The sequence below is a fragment of the Solea solea genome, chromosome 1 (genome assembly GCF_958295425.1).
Source record: "Solea solea chromosome 1, fSolSol10.1, whole genome shotgun sequence".
Taxonomy (NCBI): Eukaryota; Metazoa; Chordata; class Actinopteri; order Pleuronectiformes; family Soleidae; genus Solea; species Solea solea.
Window position 1 is genome coordinate 5,913,769 of NC_081134.1, and position 11,297 is coordinate 5,925,065.

At 40.0% G+C, this 11,297-nt stretch overlaps 1 protein-coding gene across 2 annotated transcripts; it reads left to right on the forward strand.

Annotated features, from left to right (window-relative positions):
* Positions 1 to 9,938, forward strand: LOC131456757 (serine/threonine-protein kinase OSR1-like). 2 transcript variants are annotated; one of them, XM_058625375.1, is made up of 17 exons: positions 3 to 424; positions 1,852 to 1,964; positions 2,774 to 2,882; positions 3,815 to 3,956; positions 4,706 to 4,761; positions 5,474 to 5,583; positions 5,720 to 5,821; positions 5,950 to 6,083; positions 6,215 to 6,263; positions 6,356 to 6,421; positions 6,912 to 7,034; positions 7,999 to 8,034; positions 8,212 to 8,364; positions 8,461 to 8,566; positions 8,648 to 8,716; positions 9,282 to 9,346; positions 9,462 to 9,938. In XM_058625375.1, exons 1-17 carry the CDS (start codon positions 355 to 357, stop codon positions 9,534 to 9,536), a joined length of 1,578 nt encoding a protein of 525 aa, XP_058481358.1. In that variant the 5' UTR covers positions 3 to 354; the 3' UTR covers positions 9,537 to 9,938. The 2 variants fall into 2 exon arrangements, with proteins under 2 accessions (XP_058481367.1, XP_058481358.1); XM_058625384.1 differs by lacking the exon at positions 7,999 to 8,034 and having other exon boundaries at positions 1 to 424.
* Positions 9,939 to 11,297: the final 1,359 nt, after the last annotated feature.

Below are 11,297 nucleotides of genomic sequence, written 5' to 3' on the forward strand. Positions count from 1 at the left end.
TTTCAGATAAACTGGAAAACATTGTATGATATCTATCAGTAATTTTATGCTTCCGACTTTTCGTATTTTGTCCATGAATTGTAAAGATATTTAGCACTGTTTTTCGCCTTTGCCACACTCAAGATGGTGGCATATTCGTTCCTCCGCCTCCTGAGGTTCGTACGTAAATCGGTGCGTCAGTCGCGCGTCAAGTTGTGTTGACAGAGGGGCGGAAGGAAGGAAGGAAGGAGTTGGTATAGAGGAGAAGCGATAGCTAGCATCTCCGGAACCGAATGGAGTAAACACATATATCATTTCTATTCAGCTCAGTGTCTTATTCAGAAGTTTTGTTTACAGCGTCCAAACAGTGACATCATGGCAGATGACCAGTCCTCTCAATCCTGGACAATCGACAAGGATGACTACGAACTCAATGAGGTGATAGGTGAGTAGCTTAGCTTGCTAAAGTTAGCACCTTAGCCTGTCTTTACGGCGGCGTCGGCTACCACAGTTAGGACTGCATGTATGGAGATGGCTGAGGGTTAGTCATCCCGTTGGGGACTAACGCTCCGACTGAGTCACTAACGTTCCGACTGAGTCTCTCGTTAGTTGGCGAGTTAAAAGGAGACATGTTTCTCAAAAGTTACCATCAAGCTAAACGGCTCGTTAACGCAAGTTAGCTTACAGTGCTTGAATACTCCTCATCAGTTGTCGGGTGGGTGGTGATCTTTTCATGAAGGTGTGATGCGGCAAGTGAACTATTCGCACTAGTCAATGAAGTAGGGATGCAAATAACGGTTATTTTTTTATAGTCGATTAATCTTTCGGTTTTCTCCATTAATCGAGTATTGTTCGGTCCGTATAATGTCAGAAAATGTCGATCTGGTTTCCCAAACTTGTAAATGATATTCTCGAATGTATTGTTTTGTCCACAAACCAAAATTATTCAGTTTTTATGATTTCTTTATTACATGGAGCAAAGAAACCAGAACATATTCACATTTATGAAGCTTGTGTTATTAAAAAAAACAACAACACTGAATCGATGATCAAAATAGTACCATCTTTGTAGTCTACTGTTGAAGTAGTCTTTGAAATATGTATCTACTGTATCTTTTTTAATGTATAGATTATGCATGACATAATAATGGTTAATTTTAGATGCATTGTTTAGCTTTAGTAAGAACCTTGAAGAAGAGTTTTTCTGATCTTTGAACAAGTTGGTGTGATGTCACATCTAACTTCAATCTTCCATCAAACAGTTAAATGTGGATTGAGGCTACAACATATTACACTACTGTGATTAAATCACAGTAGTGTAATATTTTGTACTGTTAATTACCATAGTTGGAGCAAATGTTTCACTTACTCGCATAGTACAGAAAAGTACAGGTGAAGTCTCTAAAAGTCAGCGGACCAATGTAACACAATGTAGGAGTTCTTGTTACAACTGTCAAAATATGTTGCAGTCATACAAGCATTTGTTGACAAGCCAACAATACAGATGAACTCTGAGTTAGGACTTCTAATGTACAATTATATATCCTCTGATCAGGTACATTAGCCTATGTTATAGCATTTTATACAAGTATGATTAAACTTTTGAAGATATTAGAAATGAAAATTACCCCGAAAAAAAGAACGATAGTGCTATAGTTTGCCTAGCTTGCGTTTTGTATAGACATTGTTTGAATAACTTGACTTATGAACATAAACAGAGGATTAGATGATTGGGATGTACAGTGCTAATGGAGGGATGTCATTGTTGTAAGTTTATGCATTGTCAAAATGATCCCAATGACATTATTTGAAGGTGGAAGTCCTACATTGCGTTGCTTTAACTTCTCACATCTTTAATGCTGTTTTCCTCAGGGAGTGGAGCCACTGCAGTTGTCCAGGCAGCGTATTGCAAGCCCAGAAAGGAGAAGGTGGCCATCAAACGCATCAACCTGGAAAAGTGTCAGACTAGCATGGATGAACTTCTGGTAAGATATCATAGCAGAGCATTTATCTGCATCTGCAGTCCAGATGTTCTTCGTGTGTGCAGGAAGTGCGTGGGTTTTGATAGATCAAAGGTTAGATAGGACAGCTACTACTTTGGCACAAGACTTGTGTTAAAAGGAAACACAGATTCAGGGTTCCCACAGCTCCTTGTTTGTGAATTTGAAAAACAAATTTCAGGGCCCTTGAAAGATTTAGAAAACTCTAAAAGTCTATTTTTGCCCTTAATAGACTTGGGTCATTGAAAGTACTACTGTTTCATGTGCGCTACGTTACTTGATGTACGTAGTCTAGGCCTTCACGGAACAAAAGTTCATTCGTATTTAGTAGAGATGTTGTGGACACCGTCTCTCTGACATGGACGTGAGATTCCATGCAGAACAGTGAGTGAGTAACATTAATCAGGGAGAACAAAACAATGCCTTGGATATACAAATTCCAAGATCTCTGGCTCACCAAAGAAAATTACAGACTGGCTTGCACAAGATTCCGAGGGCAATTCCTTGCAGAACGTGCTGCACTGAATGTACTCCTGATTTAGACTGAAATTCAATGAATCTTTATTAATCAGGGACAATGCAGTGAGACATACTGGACATAAAGTGCATCTGATGTACTGCACATAGAGTACATAGCAATTTACAACCCCTGTCCCTGGCTGGGCTTTTCATTTTGACATGGAGGTGTTGACTATTAGTGATATGAAGTAGCAGAGAATTGGTTATTTCATTTTAACATTTTGATAAATGTTCAGCTTGAAAAAATGATATCCTTGTATGACCTTTTATTGTAGAAAGAGATCCAGGCAATGAGCCAGTGCCACCATCCGAACATTGTGTCTTACTATACTTCCTTTGTGGTGAAGGATGAACTGTGGCTGGTGATGAAGCTCCTCAGTGGTGGTAAGTTCTGTTATAACAAAATACACATGTCCCTGACTTGATTCGTTCTTTGCTAATTTTTATCTGCACCTTGACTTTAACGACTTTCTCTGACTTACCATTCTTCTTTAATCTCAAGTATGCTCATGTTGAAACATGTTTTTATAAATCAGCAATGGCTGTCGGGCTGGGCATGTTATTAATTCTAAGGGAACTTTCCCACATAACGTGTTTGCCAACTGTGCCAGTGTAGATGTTTTGAATTCAAACACTAAAATTTAGATATTACACCCCATTATTAAACCATTATGTTATTATTTAACACTATTCAATTAGCCATTAAATGTTGCTTATAATGTTATTTTTTGTGTTTGTTTATACAATTTGTTTTGGCTTACTGACTTACTTTTTCTGTGTTAGATGAAAGGGATAAAGTGTTAGCCTGTCTATGCCTTAATGAAGCCTCCTTTGTCTTGCACCTCACTAATTAACACATTACATCTTGTTATTTTAATCCATGTACTGTATGTGCCAGACTATTTCTTAATGCAGTAACTTACTCACGTCTCTGCTGGTTGGCTGGCAACCTCGTGGTAATGAAAAAATCTGAGCATAAAAGTAACTATCTCCATCTCTGAGGTTTTTGTCTGTCTAGCCCCAACATGTTTTTTTTCTCAAAACTCTCCAGGATCCACTTCTAGAAGATCAACAAACAAAAAACAACATAAGATTGATCCCAGAATGCAAACAGTTCTAGTTTATTTAGCTGGTAAATTGTTGGTTCACATGCAGCATTATTGGTCTGTAAACATCAGGTGCTGCTGTTGGTGTCCAGTCAGTTACACTATAAACTCCTTAAAACACTGTAATCTTAATACCCATTGTGCTTGTTACCCGTAGATTCCCTCTTTCGGCAGGTTTTATGACAAGTCTCTGCCTCTTCTTCTTCTCAGGCTCTGTGTTGGACATCATCAAACACAATATCTCTTGTGGCGAGCACAAGAGTGGAGTGTTGGATGAAGCCAGTATCGCCTCCATCCTCAAAGAAGTCTTGGAGGGGTTAGAGTACCTTCATAAAAATGGGCAGATTCATCGGTGAGTTGCTTTTGGTGTTACACGGCTGTGATGAACTGGTTATCACTGTGCTCGCAGTTGCCACTTTGTCCCTGTGTGTGCGACTGTGCAGTTTGAACTACACTTCACTCCTTTAATATTTCATACACTGAGGATGAATAATGGAGGAGGATGGTTTTTACATCAAAGTCTCATGAACACTGAATTAATGGTGGTGGTTTATTTGGTTTTTTTTTAATAGACAATGAAATGTGTATTTTTTTTACAGTTACCATGTCAGACAGTATTTCAGTAGACGGAGCAGTTGTTGTTTTAGGTCAGATGCTGGAGCTAATTCACTTAGTCCTAATCAAGAAAGGGATGGAGAGAGAGTCTTGGTGCCCATCGGCCATCATCTGATGACAAATTAGCATCTGGGTGCAATGGCCAATATGTTGGCCCTCATGGTGTGGACAGTGGATTAGGGCTGTAACAATTAACTGATTACTTAATTAATCGTCAACAATTTTGATAATCAATTATGTGGTTTTATCAACATTTTCTGACATTCTGGCCTAGTCTATGTACCAAACAAGTACTTGATTAATCGTACTTGATTACAGTGGATTACACCTGCAGTGAAAAGTCCATTGTGTGTGTGTGTTTTTTTTTTTTTTTTGTAAAAATAAAATGCTCTCTGATATCAGCCTCTTAAACATTTTCTGGTTTCTTTACTATAACTGTAACCTGAATATTAAGAAAATAAATGACAATGTTGTCTTCATCCCCAGGGACCTAAAGGCTGGAAATATTCTTCTTGGTGATGATGGCTCCGTACAAATTGCAGGTAAGTGCATCTTTTTTTTAACTTGTTAAGGCTGCAAAACATTGAACAACAGGGAGAGCAACATATTGGTGAAATCAAGGCCACAAAGAAGAACACCTCTTGTGTGTTGCTGTGTCAGAAAAGGACATCCGGTTAAAAAAGTAAATAAAATCTTGCCAAGCTGGAGGCCTAATATGACCACAAGTCACTGATGATGCACGCGCACCCACACTTACACACGCCCTGACAAAACAATGTTAATTGTCTCAAATGGATGCCAAATATGAAAGAAAGTTGATGCACATATGATAGGAGAGTTGATACTCCTGTGGCTAAGACAAAGAGGCAGAGTGAGAGTTGAGCGACTAACAGCAGATGCAGATGCAGTGGAGGAGGGAGACATATTATGGGGGAAAGCGATCACCTCCCATCAAGACTCTTGGCTGCTCTTGGCATTCTCCTGTACAGTGGGACATTGGTGGCAGTGAGCGGGAGCAGAGGCTGTGAATTAGGTTGTAAAAAAAAAAAAAATGTTCTCAGAGTGTGTTATTGCATAGGAGTCGTCAACATCTCTACATTGTTTTCTCTATATCCACTGCTGTGTATTATACTACAGTGGTTATAGTGGGTACACTGGACAAATGAACAAACTGCGCACCACAAAAGTGGTTTGTCCAAATTGTTGAAAATGAATGTAACCAATTTTTCCTTTTTCATGTCACACGCACCACAGACTTTGGTGTGAGTGCTTTTCTAGCTGCGGGAGGAGACATGACGAGGAACAAGGTTCGAAAGACATTTGTGGGGACACCGTGTTGGATGGCTCCAGAGGTCATGGAGCAGGTACCAGTCTTGTTTAGTGGATTCAGTTTTTTTTTCTCTCCCTCAGTTTACCGACAGTTTCCTTCTTTTTTCATAACTTGGATATGAAGTGAAAACTCATGAACTTTGTTCACTTGCTTCTGTTTTTATTCCCCAGGTTCGTGGCTATGACTTCAAAGCAGACATCTGGAGTTTTGGCATAACTGCCATCGAACTTGCCACGGGGGCCGCACCATATCACAAATACCCACCTATGAAGGTAACTGTCGTTTCTGCTCTTATTATAAAGAGATAAAGGAAAGGAAAAGAACTCTGAGCTGCTACCTTTTCATTTGTTTTAATTTTCTGTCTGTTCAGTGACTGAAGCTGACCTTTGCTTATCTGCAGGTGCTGATGTTGACTTTGCAAAATGACCCACCCTGTCTGGAGACAGGCATCACCGACAAAGAAATGGTGAAGAAGTACGGAAAGTCCTTCAGGAAGATGCTCTCCATGTGTTTACAGAAAGATCCAGAAAAGAGGTCCGTCAGTCGCTTGACCCCTTTAAAAAAGACCTGATGCCAGATGTAATTTGTGCTTGTTATGCTTTGCATCAGATTCCTCAGTTGTTTAATGAATATAACAAGGAGCCTTGTGTCTCTCTCCTATTTAGGCCAACTGCTGCAGAGCTGCTGAAGCACAAATTCTTTACAAAAGCCAAGGTGAGCCCTGCACCAGAGTTGGAAAAAAAAAAAAGAACCGCAAAGACTTGTGCATTTAAAAAAAAAAAGAAACCTTTGTCTTTCTGTCACAGAACAGCGAGTACTTACAGGAGCGTCTTCTACAGAAGGGGCCAACAATAACAGAGCGATCAAGAAAGGTGTGCCCTTCATGAAGCATTTTGAATATACAGTAGTATGTTGTATACAGTAGTATGTGTGTGCTTTTCTGGGGTACTGTGCAGTGGGGGCCACACGGTGGTGTAGTGGTTAGCACTCTTGCCTTGCAGCGAGAAGACCCGGGTTCGAGCCCCGGTTGGAACAAGGGCCTTTCTGCATGGAGTTTGCATGTTCTCCCCATGTGTGCGTGGGTTCTCTCCGGGTTCTCCGGCTTCCTCCCACAGTCCAAAAACATGCAATGTGGGGATAGGTTAATTGAACACTCTAAATTGACCATAGGAGTGAGTGTGAGAGTGAATGGTTGTTTGTCTCTATCTGTGTGTGGCCCTGCGATGGACTGGCGAACTCTCCAGGGTGTACCCCGCCTATCGCCCGATGTAGCTGAGATTGTCCAAATGATCCATGATCCAATGATAGATAATATAATTATTGTCTCTCAGTTTTTTATGTGTCCTTTAATGCATTGTTCAGGTGCGACGTGTGCCCGGCTCAAGTGGCCGCCTGCACAAGACCGAGGACGGCGGTTGGGAGTGGAGCGATGATGAGCTGGACGAGGAGAGTGAGGAGGGCAAAGCTGCTGTGGCTGCTCTGCGGGTGAGACTCTGCGTTGATTAAATGTAACAGGCCACTGAACTGTTTAGTTTTCAAAGTATCATTTCTACCAGCAGATGGTGCTGTTTGTCTTTGCTTTTGCTGAGGCCTCCTCTCTCATTGTCAGCAGCAGTTCAACTAAAAGATCCAAGTAACCGTTAAGAAAGTGATGCAAAAACAAGCACCGTTTACTTACTGAAAGCTGAGATTGTTTATTTTATAAAGATATTCATAAGTTAATGAACTACATAAAGTACATTTCATCTTTTTTATATTTAGTGGTTGTGTATTGAAGGACTGCGTTTCCCATAATGCTTTGCAGCTATAAAACAGCCCATATATGGCAGTTCAGTGTCATATTTACAACTTGTTAAGCTCCCTGTTTTTAAATTGGTACAGTAAACTAAGTCAGAATCATTTCTCGTCATTTTTAGACATAGTTGGATTAAACTACAACACACGGTTTATTGCTTTAGTATCGGAAAATCCCCAAATGTAACGCAAGTGTCCTTACACTATTCAAGTTTGGTGAGTAGTAGGAACACTGAATAGTGTATTACCTATAGTCTGTGACGCTCCACAATTAGAACTAGCAAATAATGCTGAAATAAAGCCAGTTAAAAATGGAACACAGTGTTGCTTTAAAATAAATGACTGAGTCACACCTCAATCCTAAAGGATAGAACAGTCAGCTGGCCTGAACCGCCTGCCGAGTTTAACTGTTCAAATAATTGTTCTTTGTGTGTGTGTGTGTGTGTGTGTGTGTGTGTGTGTGTGTGTGTGTGTGTTCACACTCCATTCATGTTTGGGTGTGGGATTTTACTCTCTGTTAACTATGTAATGTCACCTGCTGTATCTTGTGTCAAATTTCTTCAATCTTATAATACTCCATCAGTCCATACTTTTGGGGGATAAAAGGAGAATTGCATGTTTGTAATCCTGTCAATCTGTCATGTCCATTCTGCAGTCACCCAGAGTGAAGGACGGGTCCCAGAATATGGAGGTGAGTCCATTTGTAGTGGACATGACCTGAAAATCTTAATTTGTCGAGATGCCTTGACAGCACAATCTGCATGAATGTCTTATGTGTGTCCCTTTTTTTTTTTGTTTTGTCTATTGTCATTCATTCACCTAAAACTGTCAACACTCACGGATTGTTTTGCAAACTCCTGTCTCTTAGCTTTTCCCACCAGCAGAGGGCTCCACATCTCACCTGCAGCCACCTGCTGCAGCCACACGTGACGGCCTTGCAGCAGCAGGGCAAACCCGGGAGGACGCTCCGCCACAGGCTCCCGTGCAAATCGCCGCCCCGTCACATGCTCCCGCCGCTCAGGTGAAAACAAATATGGAGAGGGCTTTGTTAAGCTCTGGCAAATATGTTCATGAAAACCACAAGTTCAACAGTGTGTAATGCCTTTTATTGTCACAGGATCAAGCTGCAGCAAATGCCAGCATTCCCATCAGCCTTGTCCTGAGACTTAGGAACTGCAAGAAGGAACTCAACGACATCCGATTTGAGTTCATGCCTGGCAGAGGTAGGAGTCATAGTGCAATTTAAGACTCATGTCTTTATTTGTTTGTGTGTGTTTGATTTTCATCTGCAAATCTCCTTTTAGACTCTGCTGATGGCGTGTCGCAGGAGTTGGTGTCTGCCGGTCTGGTGGATGGAAGGGACTTAGTCGTTGGTGAGTTTGAGATATAAACAAGTGTTTCAGTCAGTTCACTAAAGTGGCGTTAATTCATTCATCTTTCAAAATGATATTATAACTATAATTTTCTTGATTAATTGATTAGTTGTTTGACCCATAAAATGTCAGAAATGGAAGAAATTATGTTTTGAAATGTCTTGTTTTTTTTTCATAACCCAAAAGTGTATTTAATTATTTATTTGTTATATGTAGCAAAGAAACCAGAAAATACTCAGATTTAAGCAGCTGAGAAATCAGACGGCTTGTTTTGATTATTAACTTTTTAGGTGAAGTTTCAAGTTTTTGGTCTATGCAAGTGAATTGCATACTGCATATGATCTAAATACAGCCAGTTTAATTGTGCATATAGAAGCAATAAAGGACTTTAAGGTCACAGGGCCCTAATATTGTTTAAATGTATGCATGATTATCCATTGAAATCAGCAGGAGGAAGCTTTTATTATTTTCATTTAAAACATTTTACTACCATGAAAATTGATTTTTGCTCCATGTCCTTGATTTATCTGATGTTTTCTTCTCGTCCCTTTTATCGTTTGTCTAGTTGCTGCCAACTTGCAGAAGATTGTTGATGATCCTCATAGTAACAAAAATGTAACCTTTAAACTGGTGAGTACACAGACATACAGAAGGTCTTTAAACTATCATTTTTTACGTTTTAATGTTTTTTTAATTCTCTATTTTTGTTTTGTTTTTGTTTTTCCTGTGGCTGTCTGTCATCCAGGCGTCTGTTCTGGAGGAGTCTGAAATTCCAGATGATGTTAAACTCATTGGATTTGCTCAGCTCAGCATCAGTTAAGTGATGCAGCAACAAGAGACAAAAACAAATGGTGTTGCACAGCTGCATTGTAGTCAATTCCAAGAAACCACTACTGCCAAAGAGATGAGGTAGAGGACGATGATGATGGTAATGATGATGATGATGATGATGATGATGATGATAATGATGATGAGACATGAAGCCGGCAGGAGTGAGCCACTGCAGCAGGAAGCATGAGGACCACAGTAAGAAGAGGCTCAGTTCATCACAGGAATCACACTTGAAATGTTTACAGTGCGCTTAAACAGAAAATGGGAGAACAGATGCAATCCACTATATGAACTCCTACTTTCTTCTTCTTTCTTTGCTTTCTTCCTCTTCATACAAAAGCACCATCCAAACATCTCGTGCCGGTACTGGAAGAGAAGCCCCCCCCCACCCCCCCCAAAACAACTGTGCCACATAACTCACTCACTCACTTACTGTCTATGGCACTTAACACTACCCTCAAATTGAACGGAGTAAATTCAGCCCGAGTTAGGCAAACTATAGATTTAATCAGCGTGATTAGTGAGGAATGAAATCTGTGTGTGAGTATTTGGTGTATTTTTTTGTTTGCCTCTAGTAGAAAAAACAACAACAAAAAGTAGTACAGTTCTCCTCGACAGCATATCAGTGTGCAGTGGTTTTGTTTAAGTCGGCTGTAACGGCTAATATTATTACTCTATGCAATTTCTATTCTTTCACCATGTGACCATGTGACCATGAGATGCAGCCTATTCCCTCTTAGGTTGAGTAAAACCACACTTGATGCTTGTACCTCAGAAGTTCAACAGGAGTGAATCAACTGAACTGGAACCTTTTTTAAAAGTCTGCGCTAAGGTTTTATTGGCATTTTCAGAAATAAGTGTTCCATAAAACTGTTGTGGTCCATATAGAAATAAGTCAATATATCTTTATAAATGTTATGGCCTGATAATTGATTAGCAATGTTTGTCTTTTGCATCTTCATTTCCTGCTTCTGTTACTCACAAGTTGAGTGATAATCTTTAGTGGCACATTAGTGTTAATTATCTTAATAATTCAATAATAATGCTCAAAAATTCCTGCGGTGAACGAACACTGCTGTTGAAAGATTATATGTCTGTGAGACAGAGGTAGTTTAACTTGTTACAGTTATTGACCAAGTAGCTGCGGAGACTCCTGAATGTTTAGCCTGTGACTGATTTTGCTACGGGCTAAGCTGTTAATGAACTTCTGGTGCTGTACATGCTGAAAAAACCTGAAAATGCTCCACCAAAAATTAAATTAAATTAAAATTAAAATTGAAAATAGTGGCATTTAGTCAAGCAGGTGTGAAGGTCAAGGTTTGGAGATGTTTGTCTTTTGAGATCCAAGCCTCCTCCTCCTGTGATACAGTTCAATATTGATAGTGTCATAGCAGTGGTCACCACGGAAGTAACTATCACATAGATTAGTAATGACATTTGATTCTGACGGTCAAACTGTCCCAAGCTCTTTCACTTGAACTTCGCTGCCAAGTGCCAGTTACTGAGGTGATTAAAACATGGTGAACTTGCCGGCTAAAGGCTAAGTAGCTCAAAGCACTGCAGTGCTAAAGCTTTGCCACTATCTACAACTAGACTTTGCAGAAGATACTGAGACAGCGTTCGCTTCCATAGTCGGTTCAGATATGTCATGAAAATCCTTCCTGAATAAGAAGTCTTCACACCAGCAGTGTGGTTCTCTGACAGGAACGCATTGAAATTCATAATAAAAATCCATACAATGTAGATGTTC

Coding starts and splice junctions, on each gene's coding strand:
- LOC131456757 (XM_058625375.1), top strand. CDS start 355: ATGGCAGATGACCAGTCCTCTCAATCCTGGACAATCGACAAGGATGAC. Junction 7,035..7,998: donor CTGCTGTGGCTGCTCTGCGG/GTGAGACTCTGC, acceptor TCCATTCTGCAG/TCACCCAGAGTGAAGGACGG. Junction 9,347..9,461: donor AAAATGTAACCTTTAAACTG/GTGAGTACACAG, acceptor TCTGTCATCCAG/GCGTCTGTTCTGGAGGAGTC.